The sequence below is a fragment of the Oncorhynchus masou genome, chromosome 14 (assembly GCF_036934945.1).
Source record: "Oncorhynchus masou masou isolate Uvic2021 chromosome 14, UVic_Omas_1.1, whole genome shotgun sequence".
NCBI lineage: Eukaryota > Metazoa > Chordata > Actinopteri > Salmoniformes > Salmonidae > Oncorhynchus > Oncorhynchus masou.
The window spans coordinates 3,099,206-3,122,439 of record NC_088225.1 but is presented as its reverse complement, the minus strand read 5'-3'; the positions used below and the strand labels follow the sequence as shown (position 1 = coordinate 3,122,439).

Genomic DNA, 23,234 nt, shown 5'->3' with positions numbered 1-23,234 from the left:
AACAAAACTGTGACTGGTGCATGTGCAGGTAATGCAAGCTTTTTACTGGTATTTTGTTAGTACGCATTACTGCCATGCTCTAAATCCTTTACACATTACTTTTGTGTTTTTTGTGTGTGTGTGTTCCTTTCGATTTACATGACAACATAATGAATGCACATATTGACTGTAAACTATTATGATTAATGAACAGGGTGGCTTCTAATGATATCCCAGAGGACATAGAGAGGGTGAAGATGGCACCTCTCATGGGTGACATCTTCATCAGAGTTCTGAGGGTTTTCACATACAGCAGTTTGTCAGTCGGGACATCAAAGACGCTATACCTTCAGAATATGTATGACGTAAGGGTCAGTGCAGTCAGTTAAAAAATACATCTGGCAGTGGAGAAGAAGAAGGGAAAGACTGTCATTCGCTTTTCACTGGCTGAAGTCAGTGAAGGCTAACCAGCCAAAGGGGGATAGAGAGAGAAACATGGAGAGCAAGGTGGGGGGAGTTCAGGCTTCCACAACTGATCATAGGTTTTTGAATTACTAAAATGATATATTTTTTAATGGTAAAATGTATGAATCAATCCTGAGACTCTAGAGTAAAGAACTAAGTACAAGACATTGTAAGTAAAGTAATTGCTCTACCCATTGGCAAGCTTGACCAATAACTAAACATTGAAAATAAAGATCATCAAACATCTCTGAATAATATGTTTATAATAGAGAAAAGAAATAAAGAACAATAACATGCTTAAAGACTTCATCTCCCATGGTGCCATACAATAACACGTTGCGTAGCCACGCTTCGCCGGAGTTGGCGGGTACGAGGGAGGCACTGGATGGCTATTGTCTGTAGCTTTACGCAAAAACGAGAAGTGTCCTTTTAAAATATATTACAAGCTGATCTTTACATAAGATAAGCACGACATCTATATATATTTTTTAGATAAACCATTGGTGTAATACTGGTTTTCATTTGATAAAATTAACTCAATTTCCGACAATTCATTCATTAGAGTCAAATCTCTGTGAAGGTAAGTGGCTAGTTACTTCACCATCGCCTTTGCTCTTTAGCGGTCCCCCCAGCGTTAACCTTGTATTATGCACAGTGGGTGATAAACATATCTCCATAGGCCAATATATTGACACGGCAATGTGCATATTGCTACATTGTTGCATGCGAATTCTGTTTTGAGTGTTCAATGGTATTGTTTTCGCGCGAGTTCGTGTAGATTGCTCTCGTGCTATGATTCAGGTCAACATGGACGACTCGTCATTCCATCTCGACAGCTCTGGGGGGGGAAAGAACCCCCTTAGCACCATCATGTGAAACGGGATCTGCTGATGGCATAGTGAACGGGTTGGTTAATACATTGCAATTGTGTGTATGTAGCCTTCTACATTTCCCCTGTATTCGACCATTTTACTTGGTTGCACTGCGCGATTGCCCGTTATTATTGAAGTAGGAAAACGATTTAGGTTGCTACATTTCATTACCCCCTTTCGGGCAGGAATGTGGCTCGTCGAATTGGTTACTCCTAAAAGAGAGGAAACGTGCTGTAGCAAAGAAAGGACTGCTTATTAGACATATATTTGCATCGATTTACAAGTGGCTAAATTCACATCATTGATTGACATAGCCCGTTAATACGAACAGTATAGCCACCAGCGAACTGCAGCGTTCACCTAAAATCAATGCTACCCCAATAGGGCAATGGAATCAGAAATCATCACCTTCTTGAAATGACTTACATTTTGAAACGAACTGTTGAATTGCACGTTAAAGCTGGCACTCAAATGCGTTGTTTAGCCTACACAACATTTTGATGATACTGAAAAACGTTGTCTTATTGAATTATGCTTTGAATACATTTGTTTTTGTATGATAGTGATGCTTTACCCCCTGCTTACCCCAATGTTGAGTTAGGAAGGGGTGGGGGTAAGTGTTTTCTTGGTGTTGTGTGTTCCATAGGGTAAGAATCAGGGTGTCTATGTGCCCCCCTCTTCTCCTCCAGACATTCCCTTGTTCTCACCATGTTTGTTTTCTACCAGTGGTTTGTAGTGATTGTGTGCCTAAGTTGATTTGAAGCTTGACCCCTTCATGCTGAATCTCATGTAATTTGATGTGCTTGACTGTGTGATTGCTGGTCTGATTGATATGATTGTGCTTCTGACATTTTAAACTTTCCAAACATATTAGTAGGTGTGCGTTGGTCTGCACCACATCAAGGCTACAGCCCAATGGAATGTTCAAGAACTCGTATAGTCCCTACCCCCTGCCGAGATCATGTATTCAAGATGGGTACCAACCCCTGGGGCTCTCCTCTGGGAATCATGCCAACAGTGTACCATCCCATAGACTCTCTAGTCATAAATATTTCTGGAAGTAGTGATGACAAACCTAAGAGGGCTTCTAGTCAAATATTTGCTTTTCTGTGTATTTGTTTGCATCAGTTGCAGACTTGCAGTACAATGCATGCCAGCTTTTTTTAATAGAAACATAATATATCGTAGCTCCATGCGTTTTAGTCCTGACCATGTAGTAGGAACTATATTCAAAGATGATTTTAGAACTAACCCAAGATGGACCACAGCCTGTTTCCAAGAGGCGCATATGGCTTTTTCTGTTTGTAACAGAATGGAGGTTTGTTCACAGAACTGTATTGAGATCAAATGTTTTATAGATGAGAAAATAAGCAGAATGTCGGCCAAAATCCATCTCGCTCCATCTTCTCCCACTGCCAACCACTGGTCTTCCTCTGGTCACCATATTTGGTGGTGAGCGGAAATGCCAAACTGGATGCTTCACATGTACACAGCCGATAGAACAATGAGACAGATGTTCCATCTGTGCTGTCGTGGTATGCATACATTACACGTTAGTAATTTATTTGACTGTGAGAGATGATACCATGTGGTTATCTTACCGTTGTCATTCTCTCCTGCCTTCTGTGATATCTCCCTGATGCCTCTGATCCATGACCCCCCCCCCCCACCCCCGGTTCTCCCATCACCCATGCCTAAGTAACACCCCTCCCCTCTCACCCTGTTTAGCTCTGTTGACAAGGAACCCGCTGGTTCCACTGCCTTCTCCCAGCCTGAAAATGAGTGAGCCTACCACTACAGAACCCCCTAGCGATGTGACCCCCATTGTTACTACTGGTGTTACCACTGAAGGTGTAGATCAACCTTCTACTAATGCAAACGGTAATCCATTGTTTCTGTCTTGTGAATGCAATGGGGGTGGGTGGTGGACTGGCCAGCTTCGGCAGAACCTAAACGGCCGCAAGCGGAAATTCGTTTTTTTGGGGGGGGGGGTTAAAAGACAATGCCGTAGCTTTACCCATGATGTTGCACAAGGATTTAAGTCAGTCGCTTTAATCAAAGTATGATATATTTGGGCTTGAAGTGATAACTTCAGATATTTTCCGTGTCAATGTGTTTCCCCTATGTGATGACATGCTAATACTTTTCAGCCTCAAGTTTTTCCACTCCACATGGAAATCACCTCTGGAAGATCTCAATTGCATAATCCTCGCGTCCTCTCTCGTCTCCTTCTCAAAACGATTGGAGGATAAGGTCAGAGGGGAAGGACCTCTGGCTTTCTCAGCCAATGGTTTTTGAGAAGATGAGGATGTGAGGGTTCTGCAATTGAGATCATTCCCTCTACGTTCCTTCTCACCTCCAATTCGTGAATATGTAATGTTGCTTGCATCATTTTTCAGAGGTGGAACCTAAGCAAGCTTTTCTGCTCTGGAAGAGGATTTACCTCCAAATATTTTTTTATGGGGCCTCCAAAGGATTCTCTCTTACTTGGCTGCCCATCTTGACAAGATTAGGGGGATATGTACTAGGCTTGGGCGGTATCGAGATTGTCATACCTTCATACAGACCTTGTGCCATACCGGGAGATAATACTGGCACTGAACACGAGGGGTCGTGTTTTCAAACACCACTGATACTCGGTAATCTGAAGGTTAGCAATGTAAAAAGTACATCTAAAATTCCATAGAGAATGCTAACTAAATGCTAACAAGCCAATTGCAAACATTTTGTAACTCAAAAATTAGTTTGTAACTCAAAAATCAGTTTGCTGCACGCGAATAACAAATATTAGCCAGCAGGGCTCTTGATCCCGGAGGGGGTTCTCTGCTGTTACCAAACAAATGCTTGATTTTGGAAGAAGCTAACCACTTAGCAAGATAGCTAACTAGCTTCTAAATTAGCAAACTAAATGCACAACTGCAAAGCATTTAGCACATTTAGACAGTTAACTTAATAGTAATAAGATATCTAGCTGGCAAACATTTAACTGTGAATTCCATGCTGTAATTAGATTACCTGGCGCATGCTCCACAACAGTGAGTGACTCAAGGCTCCGTTCTCTTGTCTTTGTGTGCTTGTAAACAAATCACCTGACTGTGGACTAACGTAAGCTTCATAATAATGTGACAGCTGAAATCTAACATATTACAGGCATTTACTTAAGTAGCTATAAATATTCAAATTTATTAAAACATTTCAAATAAATAGTTTAAACAGTATTGGAAAAACCATCCCATGGCTTTTTTCTAAATACCCCGGAATACGGTATAGTGCCCAAGCCTAATATAATGCACTGTGTCCACCCTCTAAACACACACACACACACACACACACACACACACGCATTCATCAACTATGCACTCATGTGACTGTTTGCTTTGATAGTCATCCTTAACACCATCTTGTCCATCCTCTTTCAGATATTTATATTATTATATTTTATTTATATTATATCCAAGAATCTTATAGGTCGTGACCTTGACTTTTTCAAGGGTGCAGACCCTCCCTTTGATGTTATGGTCCACGCTAGAGGTGAACCATAGTTTCAAAAAAAATTGGTAGCACTTTTTTTTGTTGGCTAGTCGAACTGTAGATGCTCTACAGACTATCAGTAACATTTCAACTAATTATCTGCCAAACCTTTATCATAACTCTAAACGTAGCCCTAACCTTTACCCTAACCCTTATGCTCAACCTTAACCTCACCAAGCAGTTGCATATCAACAGATAGTTTGTTGATAGATCGTCTGTCGATGCTCTACAGATAATATCCAAATAAAGTGTGACCGAAACCTTTCATTGGCTGTGTGTGGCACCTCTTATCCTTTGCCCAACCTGTATTTCTATTTGGGCTTCAAATCAGCAATGATAGTGCATCCTTCTCCATGACAATGTATGTACACTACCGTTCAAAAGTATGGGGTCACTTAGAAATGTCCTTGTTTTTGAAAGAAAAGCAAAACATTTTGTCCATTTTAAAATAACATCAAATTGATCAGAAATACATTGTAGACATGGTTAATGTTGTAAATGACTATTGTAGCTGGAAACAGCTTTTTTTAATTTAATGGAATATCTACATAGGTGTACAGAGGCCCATTATCAGCAACCATCACGCCAGAAACGAATAATTTTATTCTGAAACTCGTCAGTCTAGGCTATTCCGTGCGAGAAATTTCCAAGACATGGAAGATCTCGTACAATGTTGTTTACGACTCCCTTCACAGAACAGCACAAACTCTAACCAGAATAGAAAGAGGAGTGGGAGGCCCCGGTGCACAACTGAGCTAGAGGATAAGTACATTAGTGTCTAGTTTGAAAAAACAAACAATTCACAAGTCCTCAACTGGCAGCTTCATTAAATAGTACCCTCAAAACACCAGTCTCAATGTCAACAGTGAAGAGGTGACTCCAGGATGCTGGCCTTCTAGGCATAGTTGCAAAGAAAAAGCCATATCTCAGACTTGCCAATAAAAATAAAAGTTTAAGATGGGCAAAAGAACACACACTCGACAGAGGAAGATTGGAAAAATGTGTTGTGGAGAGAAATCTAAGTTTGAGGTGTTCGGATCACAAAGAAGAACATTTGTGAGACGTGGAAAAAATGAAAAGGGGCTGGAGAACTGCTTGATGCTATCTGTCAAGCATGTTGGAGTAAATGTGATGGTCTGGGGGTGCTTTGGTGGTTGTAAAGTGGGAGAATTGTTCAGGGTTAAAGGGATCTTGAAGAAGGAAGGCTATCACTGCATTTTGCCATTCCATACCCTGTGGACGGCGCTTAATTGGAGCCAATTTCCTCCTACAACTGGACAATGACCCAAAGCACAGCTCCAAACTATGCAAAAACTATTTAGAGAAGATGCAGTCAGCTGGTATTCTGTCTATAATGGAGTGGCCAGCATAGTCACCGGATCTCAACCCTGTTGAGCTGTTGTGGGAGCAGCTTGACCGCATGGTACGTAAGAAATGCCCATCAAGCCGATCCAACTTGTGGAAGGTGCTTCAGGAAGCATGGGGTGAAATCTCTTCAGAATACCTCAACTAATTGACAACTAGAATGCCAAAGGTCTGCAAGGCTGTAATTGCTGCAAATGGAGGATTCTTTGACGAAAGCCAAGTTTGAAGGACACTGTTTCAATTAAAAATCATTATTTATTACCTTGTCAACGTCTTGACTATATTTCCTATTCATTTTGCAACTCATTTCATCTATGTTTTCATGGAAAATAAGAACATCTCTAAGTGACCTCAAACTTTTGAATGGTATTATATGTCCTTGAAATGTTAAGTCCTTGTGTCCAGTCCCCATACCGAACACCTTAAAACTACCCCTGGAGCATACCAAGCTCATCTAACTCCCTCTAAAAACAAATCCATGAGGATCTCTCTTTGAATACAGAAACCCATTGCCATGGTTTGGTTATATTTACAGACTTACAAAAACCCAATTTGAAGGTGGATCAACCAGATGCTAGTTATTCAGAGTCAGAGATCTTGAGGCACACTGAAGCCTACATCAGAGAGCCCTTCTCAACATAGTCCTCTACAATTCCATGAACTGTAATGAAAAAAGTGTTGGCAAACAGGGTTGATGATAAAAAGGTACAAAGGTTGCCATTCTGCCACTGCTGCTTAATTGCGAAAAAGACCACAATTTTGTATTTTGATTGGCAAATCAAGTCCAACAGACTAGATTTGGACTTGAATCCAACGTTTTGTCACGAATCGCTTCTGTGTAATCTGACCATAGTGAAGTGTGCCCATAGTCATTGGGGCTTTATAGCTGTGAACAAAGTCTTTGTGGAGTCTAACCAAACTGTTCTGCACTCCTTCCCTTCACCAGAGCCCCCCAAGGAAGAGGTCAAGTTGGCAGCAACAGCAGGGAAGAAACAGACCAAGAAGAAGGTGGAGGAGGTGGTAGAGGAAGAGGAGGAGGAATATGTGGTGGAGAAGGTGCTGGACCGACGGGTGGTAAAGGGACGCGTGGAGTTTCTGCTCAAATGGAAAGGCTTCTCAGAGTGAGTTGAGACTTGATGCTTGTAATGCTGTAGTCACAGAAATGAAATGATCATACATTACATACAATCCTGTATACATTTTTTATTATAATTTTGCATCTCCTTATTGGTACCTATGGGGTAGTGGCGCTTGGGGAAGCTTGGGGGCCTTGTTGCCATGCAACAGCAGTTGTAAAAAAAAACTGGGCCCTCCGGATCTGCAACAGGTCGGACGTATTGGACGCCATTTTCCTCGCAGAGCATGTTGTGCAAGGTCTACAATGGTCTCCAATGTCTTTGGCTTGTGACAAGTGGTGGTGTGGAACACTTGCCAGTGGTTGGCAAGTACAGTGCATTTGGAAAGTATTCAGATCCTTTGACTGTTTCCACATTTTGTGACGTTTCAGCCTTACTCTAAAATGGATATAAAAAAAATGGCCCACATCAATCTGCACATAATACCTCATTATGACAAATAGCTTTTTTATTTTGCACATTTGATTAAATTTACATAAGTATTCAAACGCTTCACTCTGTACTTTGTTGAAGCGCCTTTGGCTGCGATTACAGCCTCGAGTCTTCTTGGGTATGACGCTACAAGCTTGGCACACCTGTATTTGGAGAGTTTCTCCCATTCCTCTCTGCAGATCCTCTCTAGCTCTGTCAGGTTAGATGGGGAGCGTTGCTGCACAGCTATTTCAAACCAAATATTTATTTGTCAAATGCGCCGAATACAACACAGTGAAATGCTTACATACAAGCCCTTAATAACCAACAATGCAGTTTTAAGAAAAATAAGTGTTTAGTAAAAAATAACATAATTAAAGAGCAGCGGTAAAATAACAGTAGTGAGGCTATATATAGGGGGTACCGGTTAGTCGAGGTAATTAAGGTAATATGTACATGTAGGTAGAGTTAAAATGACTATGAATAGATAATTAACAGAATAGCAGCAGTGTAAAAGATGAGGGGGTGGCAATGCAAATAGTCTGGGTAGCCATTTGATTAGCTGTTCAGGAGTCTTATGGTTTGAGGGTAGAAGCTTTTAAGCCTTTTGGACCTAGACTTGGTTCTCCGGTACCGCTTGCTGTGTGGTAGCAGAGAGAAGTCTATGACTAGGGTGGCTGGAGTCTTTGACAATTTTTAGGGTCTTCCTCTGACACCGCCTGGTATAGAGGTTCTGGATCGCAGGAATATTGGCCCCACTTGTATATTGGGCCGTTTGCATTACCCTCTGTAGTGCCTTGCGGTCGAGGCTGAGCAGTTCTCATACCAGTCAGGATGTTCTCGATGGTGAAGCTGTATAATTATCCTTTTGAGGATCTTAGGAGCCATGCCAAGTCTCTTCAGTCTCCTGAGGGGGAATTGTCTTTGTTGTGCCCTTTTCACGACTGTCTTGGTGTGTTTGAACCATGATAGTTTGGTGATGTGGACACCAAGGAACTTGAAGCTCTCAACCTGCTCCACTTCAGCCCCGTCGATGATAATGGGGACATTCTCGGTCCTCCTTTTCCAGTAGTACACAATCATCTCCTTTGTCTTGATCACATTGAGGGAGAGGATGTTGTCCTGGCACCACATGGCCAGGTCCCTGACCTCCCTATAGGCTATCTCATTGTTGCCTGTTATGTCATTGGAAAACCTAATGATGGTGTTGGATTCGTGCCTGGCCGTGCAGTCATGAGTGAAGAGGGAGTACAGGAGGGGACTAAGCACGCACCACTGAGGGGGCCCTGTGTTGAGGATCAGCGTGGCGGATGTGTTGTTACCTACCCTTACCACCTGGAGGCAGCCTGTCAGGAAGTTCAGGATCCATGTCAGAGAGAGGTGTTTAGTCCCAGGGTCCTTAGCTTTGTGATGAGCTTTGAGGGCACTATGGTGTTGAATGCATTTTATCCAGGTGCATAAGGGCAGTATGGAGAGCAATAGAGATTGCATCATCTGTGTATCTGTTGTGGTGGTATGCAAATTGGGGTGGGTCTAGGGTTTCTGGGATAATGGTGTTGTGAGCCATGACCAGCCTTTCAAGCACACCGTGGCTACAGACGTGAGTGCTACGGGTCGGTAGTAATATAGGCAGGTTCCCTTAGTGTTATTGGGCACAGGGACTATGGTGGTCTGCTTGAAACATGTTGATCTTACAGACTTGGTCAGGGACTGGTTGAAAATGTCAGTGGAGACACTTGCAAGTTGGTCAGTGCATGCTCGGCGTACACATATCCGTAACCCGTCTGGCCCTGCGGCCTTGTGAATGTTGACCTGTTTAACCTCTAGCGTCGAGCAATCCCATATCCGGGAGCGTAATCATAGCCTCAAGCTCATTAGCATAACGCAACATTAACTATTCATGAAAATCGCAAATGAAATGAAAGAAATATATTCACTCACAAGCTTAGCCTTTTGTTAACAACACTGTCATCTCAGATTTTCAAAATATGCTTTTCAACCATCGCTACACAAGCATTTGTGTAAGAGGCATTGATAGCTAGCATAGCATTAGCCTAGCATTCAGCAGGCAACATTTTCACAAAAACAAGAAAAGCATTCAAATAAAATAATTTACCTTTGAAGAACATTGGATGTTTTCAATGAGGAGACTCTCAGTTAGATAGCAAATGTTCAGTTTTTCCTAAAAGATTATTTGTGTAGGAGAAAACGCTCCGTTTTGTTCATCACGTTTGGCTAAGAAGAAAAACAGAAAATTCAGTCATGACAACGCCAAACCTTTTTCCAAATTAACTCCATAATATCAACAGAAACATGGCAAACGTTGTTTAGAATCAATCCTCAAGGTGTTTTTCACATATCTATTCGATGATAAATCATTCGTGGCAGTTGGGTTTCTCCTCTGTAGCAAACGGAAAAGTCCTGGAGCTGGAGATTACGCAATATTTGCGACGGAGGACACCAAGCAACCACCTGGTAAATGTAGTGTATTATGGTCAATCTTCCAATGATATGCCTACAAATACGTCACAATACTGCAGACACCTTGGGGAAACGACGGAAAGTGTAGGCTCATTCGTGACACATTCACAGCCATATAAGGAGTCATTGAAACACAGCTCCTTCAAAAATCTGGGGCACTTCCTGTTTGAAATTTAATCTTGGTTTCGCCTGTAGCATCAGTTCTGTGGCACCCACAGACAATATCTTTGCAGTTTTGGAAACGTCAGTGTTTTCTTTCCAAAGCTGTATGCATAGTCGAGCATCTTTTTGTGACAAAATATTGCGCTTAAAACGGGAACGTTTTTTTATCCAATAATGAAATACCGCCCCCAGAGTTTCAAGAGGTTAATGGCATAGGAAGAATCCCGGGAAACATATTCCAGTCTGTGCAAGCAAAACAGTCCTGTAGCTTAGCATCTGCTTGATCTGACCCGTTTTTTAAATTTACTGAGTGACTGGAGCTACCTGCTTTCGTTTTTGAAAGCAGGAATCGGGAGGGTAGAATTGTGGTCAGATTTGACAAAAGGAGGGCGAGTGAGAGCTTTATATGTGTCTGTGTTTGGAGTAAAGGTGGTCTAGATGTGTTTCCCTCTGGTTGCACATTTAACATGCTGGTAGAAATTAGGTAAACCGGATTTAAGTTTCCCTGCGTTAAAGTCCCCGGCCAATAGGAGCGCCGCCTTCTGGGTGAGCATTTTCCTGTTTGCTTATGGCCTTATACAGCTCATTGTGTGGTCTTAGTCACAACATTGGTTTGTGGTGGTGAATAGACAACTATGAAGAATATAGATAGTGTGGTCTACAGCTTTTCATGAGATACTCTACCTCAGGCGAGCAAAACCTCGGGACTTCCTTACTATTAGATTTCGTGCACCAGCTGTTGTTTAAAATATACATAGACTGCCACCCCTTGCCTTACCAGAGGAGGCTGTTCTATCTTGCTGATGCAGCGTAAAACCCGCCCGCTGTATGTTATTTATGTCGTTGTTCAGCCACGACTCAGTGAAACTTAGGACATTGCAGTTTTTAATGTCTCCTGCGTAGGGTATACGTGATCGTAGTTCATCTATTTTATTATCCAATTACTGAACGTTGGCTAATAGGACTGATGGTAAAGGCAGATTACCCACTCACTGTCGGATCCTTACAAGGCACCCCCCGACCTACGTCACTAATATCTCCGTCTCTCCTGCGAATGATTAGAATGAGGGCCTTGTCGGGTGTGTGAAGTAGGTCCTTTGTGTCGACTCGTTAAAGAGAAAATATTCTTCCAGTACGAGGTGAGTAATCGCTGTCCTGATATCCAGAAGCTCTTTCTGGTCATAAGAGAGAGTTGCAGAAACATTTCGTACAAAATCAGTTACAAATAATGTGAGAACACACAATAGCACCATTCCTTATGAAAGAGCCATCTCCTCATGCACCATTTTCAGGTCTCAAGAGATGTTCAGTTGAGTTCAAGTCCAAGTTCTTGCTGGGCCACTCAAGGAAATTCAGAGACTTGCCCCGAAGCTATGCGTGCGTTATCTTGGCTGTGTGCCAAGAAAATCCAGCACGGTGAGTTATGTGGCTCTAGAAGGTTCTCAAGCCGAGAAACAGCCTCCTCCATTTGCAATAACTTAACTTCAATTCATTTTTAACGTTGTGAAAGTGACAACATTTAGAAAAGTCCCAGAATCACAAGACTAGGCGCATTGAAACTGCCTCGGCCCATGGAGACGGACCCTAAAGTTTCTGTCCGATAGTTCTCATGGACCCCATAGCAATGCTCGTAAAAAAGTGCATTTTCAGAACTAATTAAGGTCGCTGCTCGGGCTCCGAATGACCTATTGAACCAAAACCCGGGATTCTGGGTCGCCTCAGCTAGGCCTAAACATAATGTCAGAACTGCACCTGCAGCTTGAATGTAACTGTTTTTGAAGTTTAAAAATATATATATATTTTAACAGGAGGCGCTGCGAATTGTGGGCCGACTCTGAAATATGTGATAGTTGGCTTTTAAAAGAGTTGGACAAAGTGAGTTTGTTGTCAGTATGATATCTTATTGACTGATGGCAGTATAATATATTGGTATTGTACATTTTATATTGCAAATGGACAGTGTACATTTCCATGTATATTTTTTACCGGGTAGGCCAGTTGAGAACAAGTTCTCATTTACAACTGCAAACCGGCCAATATAAAGCAAAGCAGTGCGACAAAAAAACTACAGAGTTACACAAGCAAACGTACAGTCATTAACACAATAGAAAAATCTATGTACAGTGTGTTGAAATGTAGAAGATTAGGAAGGTAAGGCAAATAGGCCATAGAGGTGAAATAATTACAATTTAGCATTAACACTGGAGTGATTATATGTGCAGATGATGATGTGCAAGCAGAGATACTGGGGTGCAAAAGAGCAAGAAGATAAATAACATTATGGGGATGAGGTAGTTGGGTGTGCTATTTACAGATTGGCTGTGTACCGGTACAGTGATCGCTGTACAGTAAGCTGCTCTGACAGCTGATGCTTAAAGTTAGAGGGAGATATTTTTGCAATTTGTTCCAGTCATTGGCAGCAGATAACTGGAAGGAAAGGCGGCAAAAGCAAGTGTTGGCTTTGGATGACCAGTGAAATATACCTGCTGGAGCGTGTGTTACGGGTGGGTGTTGCTATGGTGACCCATGAACTGAGATAAGGTGAGGCTTTACCTAGCAGAGACTTATAGGTGACCTGGAGCCTGGAGTGGGTTTGGCAACAAATATGTAGTGAGGGCCAGCCAACGAGAGCATACAGGTCTCAGTGGTGTGTAGTATGTATATGCATTTAGCTTTACTAGCATTTAAAAACAGTTGGAGGCCACTGAAGGAGTGTTGTATGGCATTGAAGCTCGTTTGGAGGTTTGTTAGCACAGTGTCCAAAGAATACAGAATGGTGTCGTCTGCGTAGAGGTGGCTCAGAGAATCACCAGCAGCAAGAGCGACATCATTGATCTATACAGAGAAAAAAATTGGCCTGAGAATTGAACCCTGTGCCACCCCCATAGAGACTGCCAGAGGTCTGGACAACAGGCCCTCCGATTTGACACACTGAACTCTATCTGAGAAGTAGTTGGTGAACCAGGCGAGGCAGTCATTTGAGAAGCCAAGGCTATTGAGTTTGTCGATAAGAATGCAGTGATTGACAGAGTCGAATGCCTTGGCCAGGTCGATGAAGACGGCTGTACAGTACTGTCTTTTATTTATGGTGGTTATGATATCGTTTAGGACCTTGAGCGTGTCTGAGGTGCACCCATGACCAGCTCGGAAGCCAGATTGCATAGTAGAGAAGGTACAGTGGGATTTGAAATGGTTGGTGATCTGTTTTGTTAACTTGGCTTTCGAAGATTTTACAAAGGCAGAGCAGGATGGATAAAGGTCTATAACAGTTTGCGTCTAGTGTCTCGCCCTTTGAAGAGGGGATGACCGCGGCAGATTTCCAATCTATGGGGAGCTCAGACAATACGAAAGAGGTTGAATAGGCTAGTAATAGGGGTTGCAACAATTTCGGCACATTATTTTAGAAAGAGAGGACCAGATTGTCTAGCCCAGCTGATTTGTATGGATCCAGATTTTGCAGCTCTTTCAGAACATCAGCTATCTGGATTTAGGTGGAGGAGGGGGGGATGCTTGGACAAGTTGCTGCAGGGGGGTTTAGAGCTGTTGCCCGGGATATGGGTAGCCAGGCTGAATGCATGGCCAGCCCCAGAAAAATGCTTATTGAAATGATCGATTATCGTAGATTTATCGGTGGTGACAGTGTCTCCTATCCTCAGTGCAGTGGGCAGCTGGGAGGAGGTGCTCTTATTCTCCATGGACTTCAGTGTTCCAAAACTTTCTGGAATTAGTGCAACAAGGATGCAAATTGCTGTTTGAAAAGGCTAGCCTTAGCGTTCCTAACTGACTGTGTATATTGGTTCCTGACTTCCCTGAAAAGTTGCATATCGCGGGGGCTATTCGATGCTAATACAGAATGCAACAGGATGATATTGTGCTGGTCAAGTGCTGTCAAGTCGGGTAAACCAAGGGCTATATCTGTTCTTTGTTCTACATGCTTATTTAAGATGGTGAGGAAAGCACTTTTGAAGAGCAACCAGGCATCCTCTACTGACGGGATGAGGTCAATATCCTTCCAGGATACCCAGGCCAGGTCGATTTGGAAATGCCTTCTCACTGAAGTGTTTTAGGGAGTGTTTGACAGTGCTGAGGGTTGGTCGTTTGACTGCAGACCCATTACGGATGCAGGCAATGAGGCAGTGATTGCTGAGATCCTGGTTGAATACGGCAGAGATGTATTTAGAGGGCAAGTTGGGCAGGATGATATCTATGTGGGTGTTCATGGTTACAGATTTAGGGTTGTACCTGGTAGGTTCCTTGATCATTTGTGTGAGATTGAGGGCATCTAGCGTAGGTTGTAGGACGGCCGGGGTGTTAAGCATATCCCAGTTTAGGTCACCTAACGGTACGAACTCTGAAGATAGATGGGGGGCAATCAATTCACATATGCTGTCCAGGGCACAGCTTGGGGCTGAGGGGAGTCTATAACAAGCAGCAACGGTGAGAGACTACTTTCTGGAATGGTGGATTTTTAAAAGTAGAAGCTCAAATTCTTTGGGCACAGACCTGGATAGTATGACAGAACTCTGCAGGCTATCTCTGCAGTAGATTGCAACTCTGCCCCCTTTGGCAGTTCTATCTTGTTGGAAAAAATTGTAGTTAGGGATGGAAATTTCAGGATTTTTTTATGGCCTTCCTAAGCCAGGATTCAGACACAGCTAGGACATCCGGGTTGGTGGAGTGTGCTAAAGCAGTGAATAAAACAAACATAGGGAGGTTGTTAACAGGCATGAAACCAAGGCTTTTGCGATTACAGAAGTCAACAAATGAGAGCGCCTGGGGAATGGGACTGGTGCTGGGGGCTGCAGGGCCTGGGTTAACCTCTACCTCTACGACCAGAGGAGTAGGATAAGGGTACGGCTAAAGCCTATATAAACTGGTTGTTTAGTGCGTTCAGAACAGGGAGTAAAATGAGCAGATTTCTGGGTGCGGAAGAATAGATTTAATGTACAGACAAGGGTATGGTAGGATGTAAGTACAGTGGAGTTAAACCTAGGCACCAGATAAGCCAGATGAGGTCACTACATGTGTGGGGGGGTGGGACAAAACGGCTATCTAAGGCATTGGGCAGGGCTGGGGGCTCTACAGTAAAATAAGACAATAATCACTAACCAAAACAGGAATAGACAAGGCATATTGACATTTGGGCGAGGCATGTGTCACCGAGTGATCATAGGGTTCAATGAGAAGCAATAGGTGATTCAGTTAGTCGCTACTACGCTAGGCGAGCCTGAGACACGGCGATTCAGACAGCTAGCGGGCCGAGGCTAGCAGATGGGCCTTTGGCAATGTCGCAATGGTAGAGCCTGTTGAAACCACCTCGGACGATTACGTCAGCAGACCAGTCGTGATGGGTCAGCGGAGCTCCGTGTCGGCAGTAAAGGGTCCAGGCCAATTGGCAAAAGAGGTATTGTAGCCTATGAATTAGCTGGTGGACCTCTTCGGCAAGCAGGGAGATTTTTATTTTTTAAATTAAAAAACAACTTATTTAACTAGGCAAGTCGGTTAAGAACAAATTCTTATTTTCAATGACTGACATGGGAACAGTGGGTTCACTGCCTTGTTCAGGGGCAGAACGACAGATTTTACCTTGTCAGCCTGGGGATTCGATCTTGCAACCTTTCGGTTACTAGTCCAGCGCTCTAACCACTAGGCTACTTCCCGCCCCATGGGCCTAGCTAGAGGCTAGCTCAAGGCTAACTGATGCTTTCTTCGGGACAGAGACGTTGAAGGTGAAGACCGCTAGCTGTGGCATACTGACCAGTAGCTTGTAGCTAGTAAGCTGGCTAGCCTTTGATGGGGGTTCTGGTTCTAAAGTATAAAAATAGCAGATCCATACTACATTGGGTGAGGCGGGTTGCAGGAGTATACTCAGTCTGTTGATGGAAAGTGAGATTAAAATATATATGAAATAATACAAGGAAACTATATTTACAACGGGACATGATGGGACAAGACAAAACACACTTCCGACTGCTACGCCATCTTAATGAGGGATTTACTGAAGGGTTTACCATCACCAAATGAACAGGCAGAAATCAACACAAACAAGCGATGGAGAGGAACCACTATCACTGCTCGGCCATCCATAATTCAACAAGCCAGTCAATTGGGCATTTCTGCAGCATGTCCAATTCGTGATGGTACAATTGGAAATGTACAAATAAGGGATTTAATAACACCAAATGGACAGCTGAAATCAACACCAAGGAGCGATTGGACAGTGTCCATTACACATGCTATATTGTCAGTGTGAACATGCTCTTCTGCAAGTTGACAGTGTCCATTGCATATTCATAAGGACTTCCTGTTTTGAAATGGACATGCTGAATCAACATCAATGATAAATTCTTAGTTCCTATGATCAAACATGACAAATAGATAACATTCGTGATCTATCATTTGTTCAGTATGTATGCCATTTGGACATGGTTCACTAACTTTTGGGTTCGGAATCTGACTTCCTATGATCATATATGGCAAATTGACAAAACATGGGCCTTATGGAACAACTCAATAAAATAAGACAATATATCCAGGAAGTTACTACATATGTATAATATGATGTTTTAAAAGTGTGAATTTATTTTGTGATTTTGAAAATGTCACCCTTGAGACTTGAATTTGTGACCATTTCCCATATGGAAAATCTACGGTAGCGCTCACTCGCCACCTTTGGGATTTTTGGAGTATCACACTTGGCATTTGCCATGTTCCGCTTGCAATGTTTTTGATGATCTGTCGTTTATTTGTGGTATTTGTGGTTGTGTATATCGTTAGCCTAATGCCAGTAAGCTGCCATTAATTTTTGTCCATTTCATGGGGGTCTCCCCTTACTTGTCTTCATGGTTGTCTCATTGTCATGATGACCATCTAATACCAACATCAAACATTGAAAAATTAGGTTAGCTATTGCTCACCAGTTGTCAGGAATCGCAGAAATGCTGTCCTTGAAATTGGTGTCTTGATTCCTGATTTAGAGGGGCCACCAACTCCACTAGCGTACGGAATTGCTTAAGATACAACCGTGAAAGATTATGGAACTGGGGTACATCACCCAATTCCCGCTCCCTACACAAGTTTGCGTATGCTCCTTTTGGGCCCTATAAAATAATTTATTTTTTTGCCTAATTCCGTTTGTTTTTTCCCCCCATTTTTATTATAGAACAAAATTGGATGTTGTAAGTCCACAACAGTGCTTAAACCACACCAGCAGACCACTTTTGAGGTCTGGGAAAAATATACATTTTTGGGTGTAGATACCCTTTTTTATATTCAAGTGTGCAGCCTGGCACCAGCGAGAGACCTGTAGCACACATGATTTTAGATTAGTTAAACAAATCACCATTGGATTGATGCAAATAATAATTCTGCCAGGTAGACAGACTACTTTGTAGTAAACATTTAATTGAGAAGGTTTTTGGGAAAGCCTTGTAGTTATCATCATCGCTAATGGCTATGTGGCAGACACACTCCTGCACACACAGGGGCCCCTTCAAAGTTAAAGAAAAATATGAATCCCTTATGCTTTTAGTTCATGTCTTATTATAACCTTGGGAAAATACATTTTCTAAATGATAGATTACATTAAGTTGATGTCCTAAGTTCAATAAATGTTTGAATATTCCATTTTAATGTCTGGATTCTGTCCGGGTTCTCCATATTGCAGATTTTATAGGGCCCTACTCTTTGGGCTTTGCACAGCATACGTGGTCTCTCGAGTGGCGCAGTGGTCTAAGGCACTGCATCTCAGTGCTAAAGGCATCACTACAGACCCTGGTTCGATTCCAGGCGGTATCACAACCGGCCGTGATTGGGAGTCCCATAGGGCTGCGCACAATTGGCCCAGCGTCGTCCGGTTTAGGGTTTGGCTGGGTTAGGCCGTCATTGTAAATAATAATTCATTCTTAACTGACTTGCCTAGTTAAATAAAAAATAAAGCATCTGCCAAGGCCTGATAACCTAATTCTAGGATTATTTGAACCATTGAGTGAAATCACAAAACTTGACCTTGGGTCAAGTTCTTTCTTCTTTCCTTTGTTTGTTTGTTGTTGCTCTCGTTGGTTACTCTCGTCTTTCTACAAAGAGTCAGTAGCCATTGCAAACATTTCCATCTTTTGCTGGTCCATGGTGACACAGAGATGGGACTTGCTTGGTCTTCGGCTGCTGTATATTTGGCATCCGTCTGTTTTGCTACTTTATCTTCAAGTGTTGCGGTGGTAGTCCTGCTGTATATTTGGCATCCGTCTGTTTTGCTACTTTATCTTCAAGTGTTGCGGTGGTAGTCCTGCCACATCGGGCCCTGCACCCCCCCCCCCCATGTGCTATTACGACCACATTGGGATGATCTCAATTGTTAGTTGTTCCCTGGCCTGGGGAACCTTCGATCAGTTAGTTCTGGGGGGTTTGGAACTGAATCATCTGATGGTTGGAGCCCAGGTACAAATGGTCCTTTTACAGGTAGTGTCTTAGTTTGGAAATGCAAGCTGTTGTAGTCTTTTTAACCTGTATTTGTTTACCACAGTGAGGACAATACATGGGAACCACAGGACAACCTGGATTGCCCTGACCTGATTGCGGAGTACATGCAGAATCATCATAACAAAAAAGAAAGCTGCAAGAAAGAGTCTGGTGGCAAGAGGAAAGCTGGCGAGTCTGACACAGAGGCAGGGGGTGAAGAAGGCAGGCCCAAGAAGAGGAAAGATGAGGTGAGAGCCTGTACTTGGTGTCAATATTAAAGAACATGCCTGATACTATAGACCGTGAATGTGGCCCTGTACTGAACCTTTTCTCCTTATCCATCACTCTTTCAGGCAGAGAAGCCCAGAGGCTTTGCTCGTGGTCTTGACCCCGAACGGATCATTGGAGCCACGGACTCCAGTGGAGAGCTGATGTTCCTCATGAAATGGTGAGTTCTGGGCTGCATTGGGATTTTGACCCTTTTCGCTATACGGTACTGGGAGAGTGGAAGATTGGTCAAATACTAGTTGTCCCCTCGAAAAAAAGTGGGACATAACTGATTGAAGTGGCATCACCCTTAAATTCTGTCTCCACAGGAAGAACAGTGATGAGGCTGACCTGGTGCCGGCCAAGGAGGCCAACATTAAATGTCCACAGGTGGTCATCTCCTTCTATGAGGAGCGCCTGACATGGCACTCCTACCCCACCGAGGAGGAAGAGAAGAAGGATGATAAGAACTAGCCACAGGTCCAGGATGAACGGGGGTACAGAGGGTGGGGTTTACAGTGGAGGGTGTCGGATAGAGAAGCTGATTTGTTTCAAAACCTTTCTGCAAACCCGGACTGTTACAACTAAAACAGAGGTTGACAGATGGGTAGGGATGATACAACTTGGCAAGGAGGTGAGGTGGGGGGGGGGGGCATGGGTAAATACAACTCCTAAGTCTCAAGATCACTTTATCAGGCCTCACTTTTGGGTCTCATCAGCTAGAATCATGGGATAAGTAGTTTTCAGTCCCTGAGCACTGAATTGCTTCAAAATCACCAGCTCCTCATACTGTAGTTTCGCCTCTGAAAAGCTTTTGTCAAGATACACTTTTGAGTTAGCGAGGTATCACTAAAGCAGCTGAGTTTACAAAATGGAATGGTCAGATTCCAAAACACGACCCAGCTTAAAGTTCTCAGCTAATTCAATTGAAATAGCCAATCTTAATTTCCATTTTTTTTGCGTGAAATGTTGAAGTTGATTTCTTGTCAGAACATTATCTTGTACCGACACATCCCTCATTGAGCAACTCGCAGTGCTTTTTGTTTGTCTTTCTACTTTTTAAGAAACCTGTTTTAAGTGTTGGCACCTGCCTTCCCTTGCCATATCATTATCATATAATGTGTAAATAGTCGTGGTTATATTTGGTTAGTTTTAATTGGTTATGAGAGCGATCTAAGAAGGATTTTATTTTAGATTTTTTTGGGATGTTCAGACTAGAGATAACCTAGATCCTGGTCTTTAAGTGTTACGCATAGGAGGTGTATAGAGTTGTGAACAATGGTATGGAGCAGGGTTTCCATTAGGAAAACGTGGTGCTGAACATTTGACTGGCAGCATTTTAATTGACCAGACATTTGAGACTTTTCCCCGACCCATATGCATTGTGTGTGTGTGTGACCTGATTAGGGCGTACAGCCACGGCACTCAGAATGACAGCTTACATTTTAGATGATGGTAATTAGTTACCGAATTCCGATGCGCACTTTGAAGAAGTTAGAATAACTGTCCACATTTACTTTTCCTCAGCCAACAAGATGAGTAACAAACAGCAAAAATCAGTAAAAAACAAGTAATTTTTCCAACAATTGTTTACAGACAGATTTATTTCACTTATAATTCACTGTATCACAATTCCAGTGGGTTAGAAGTTTACATATACTAAATTGACTGTGCCTTTAAACAGCTTGGAAAATTGCAGAAGATTATGTAGTGACTTTAGAAGCTTCTGATAGGCTAATTGACATAATTTGAGTCAATTGGAGGTGTACCTGTGGATGTAGTTCAAGGCCTACCTTCTAACTCAGTGACTCCTTGCTTAACGTCATGGGAAAATCAAAAGAAATCAGCAAAGACCTCAGAAAAGAAATTGTAGTCCTCCACAAGTCTGGTTCATCCTTGGGAACAATTTCCAAATGCCTGAAGGTACCACGTTTATCTGTACAAACAATAGTATGCAAGTATAAACACCATGGGATCACGCAGCCGTCATACCGCTCAGGAAGGAGATGTGCTCTGTCTCCTAGAGATGAACGTACTTTGGTGCGAAAAGTGAAAATCAATCCCAGAACAACAGCAAAGGACCTTGTGAAGATGCTGGAGGAAACGGGTACAAAAGTATCTATATCCACAGTAAAACAAGTCTTATTTCAACATAACATGAAAGGCCGCTCAGCAAGGAAGAAGACACTGCTCCAAAACTGCCATAAAAAAAGGCAGACTACGGTTTGCAACTGCACATGGGGACAAATATCGTACTTTTTGGAGAAATGTCCTCTGGTCTGGTGAAACAAAAATAGAACTGTTTGGCCATAATGACCATTGTTATGTTTGGAGGAATAAGGGGGAGGCTTGCAAGCCAAAGAACAGCATCCCAACTGTGAAGCACAGTGGTGGCAGCATCATGTTGTGGGGTGCTTTGCTGCAGGAGGGACTGGTGCTCTTCACAAAATAGATGTCATCATGAGGAAAGAAAATTATGTGGATATATTGAAGCAACATCTCAGGAAGTTAAAGCTTGGTCTTCCAAATGGACAATGACCCCAAGCATACCTCCAAAGTTGTGGCAAAATGGCTTAAGGACAACAAGTCAAGGTATTGGGATGGCCATCACAAAGCCCTGACCTCAATCCTATAGAAAATCTGTGGGCAGAACTGAAAAACTGTGTGCGAGCAAGGAGGCCTACAAACCTGACTCAGTTACACCAGCTGTCAGGAGGAATGGGGCAAAATGCAGCTAACTTATTGTGGGAAGCCTGCCCGAAACGTTTGACCCAAGTTAAACCATTTAAAGGCAATGCTACCAAATACTAATTGAGTGTATGTAAACGTCTGACCCACTGGGAATGCGATGAAATTAATGAAAGCTGAAATATAAATCATTCTTTCTATTATTATTATTATGACATTTCACATTCTTAAAATAAGGTGGTGATCCTAACCAAACTAAGACAGGACATTTTTACTGGGATTACATGTCAGGAATTGTGAAAAAACGGAGTTTAAATGTATTTGGCTAAGGTGTATGTAAACTTCCGACTTCAACTGTACATGACAGTAGCTCTCCAGGAACAGGAGAATGCCCTGGTCTATGCATGTGCACTTCTGTTTGACTAAATCCCTGTTTTAAATGCAGATGACGGGTCCTTAGGTAGTCTATATTGTGATTCAAAGTAAATACAACGGTTTTATGGTGGTCTGTAAAGTAAATCTATCCAAGGTGTTAGCAGCCATGAAATATAGATCAATCTAGCAATTTATTCATCTCACACAACTGACAAACTGAAATCGCAAGACCAGATCAAGACGACCTCTCCAAGCTAATTCTACTTTCAGACTTTACCTTTGAGCGCTGATGTTAATTCTCGGCGTGTCTGGATCTGTTATATTAAAATGAGCTGCCAATTAAAGATCTGACACCCTCAGAGGTGGGTTGGGTTATATTCAAGTTTGGTTTGTGGGGCTTTGCTACCTCTCCATTAATTGAAGAATTGTTCACTGCTCTATTGCATCTGAATATCCCTCTTCTGGCATCTTTTAAATCCTACATTGTTAAAGTAATGAATTTAATTGATTCATCACGGCTAACAATAGCTTGTATGAAAAATTGTTAATCGATTTAACCGATTTAATGGTGACTAACATTTAAATGTTTAGGTACTGAAGTCAACCACTGTTACCAGGGGTTCTACAGCCCTGGTATAGAGCCTGTTGCCTTGGATTGATTTTTCATTGGTATTTTACTGCTCATTTTAACATGACACGTCTAAGAAGGCTGTATATCTTTTCTAATATACCAGACCGGAAGATTTCTATATATATATATGTGTATATATATATATATATATATGTGTGTGTGTGTATGTATGTATGTATGTATGTATGTATGTATGTATGTATATATATATATATATATATATATATATATATATATATATATATATATATATATACACACACATATGTATGTATATATACAGTATATCCTAGTCAAGTGGCTCATATGTAAGCTTTTAGTTATTTTGTCTCTGGCTCCTTCTTGTGTCTACTGAAGATACATCTCTTGTTGCATGTTTCTTGCTTTCCAATCAGTCACCATTTTGCAGTGGTT

General features: G+C 42.3%; 1 protein-coding gene across 2 annotated transcripts; it reads left to right on the top strand.

Annotated features, from left to right (window-relative positions):
- The first annotated feature begins 805 nt into the window (after nucleotides 1-805).
- On the top strand, nucleotides 806-23,037 carry LOC135553962 (chromobox protein homolog 1-like). Of its 2 annotated transcripts, none has more exons than XM_064985931.1 (6): nucleotides 806-1,024; nucleotides 3,045-3,197; nucleotides 7,159-7,333; nucleotides 18,924-19,107; nucleotides 19,213-19,307; nucleotides 19,456-23,036. In XM_064985931.1, exons 2-6 carry the CDS (start codon nucleotides 3,095-3,097, stop codon nucleotides 19,598-19,600), a joined length of 702 nt encoding a protein of 233 aa, XP_064842003.1. In that variant the 5' UTR covers nucleotides 806-1,024; nucleotides 3,045-3,094; the 3' UTR covers nucleotides 19,601-23,036. The 2 variants fall into 2 exon arrangements, with proteins under 2 accessions (XP_064842003.1, XP_064842004.1); XM_064985932.1 differs by lacking the exon at nucleotides 806-1,024 and adding an exon at nucleotides 1,083-1,350 and having other exon boundaries at nucleotides 19,456-23,037.
- The last annotated feature ends 197 nt before the right edge of the window (nucleotides 23,038-23,234 follow it).

Coding starts and splice junctions, on each gene's coding strand:
- LOC135553962 (XM_064985932.1), top strand. CDS start 3,095: ATGAGTGAGCCTACCACTACAGAACCCCCTAGCGATGTGACCCCCATT. Junction 7,334..18,923: donor AAATGGAAAGGCTTCTCAGA/GTGAGTTGAGAC, acceptor TGTTTACCACAG/TGAGGACAATACATGGGAAC. Junction 19,308..19,455: donor CTGATGTTCCTCATGAAATG/GTGAGTTCTGGG, acceptor CTGTCTCCACAG/GAAGAACAGTGATGAGGCTG.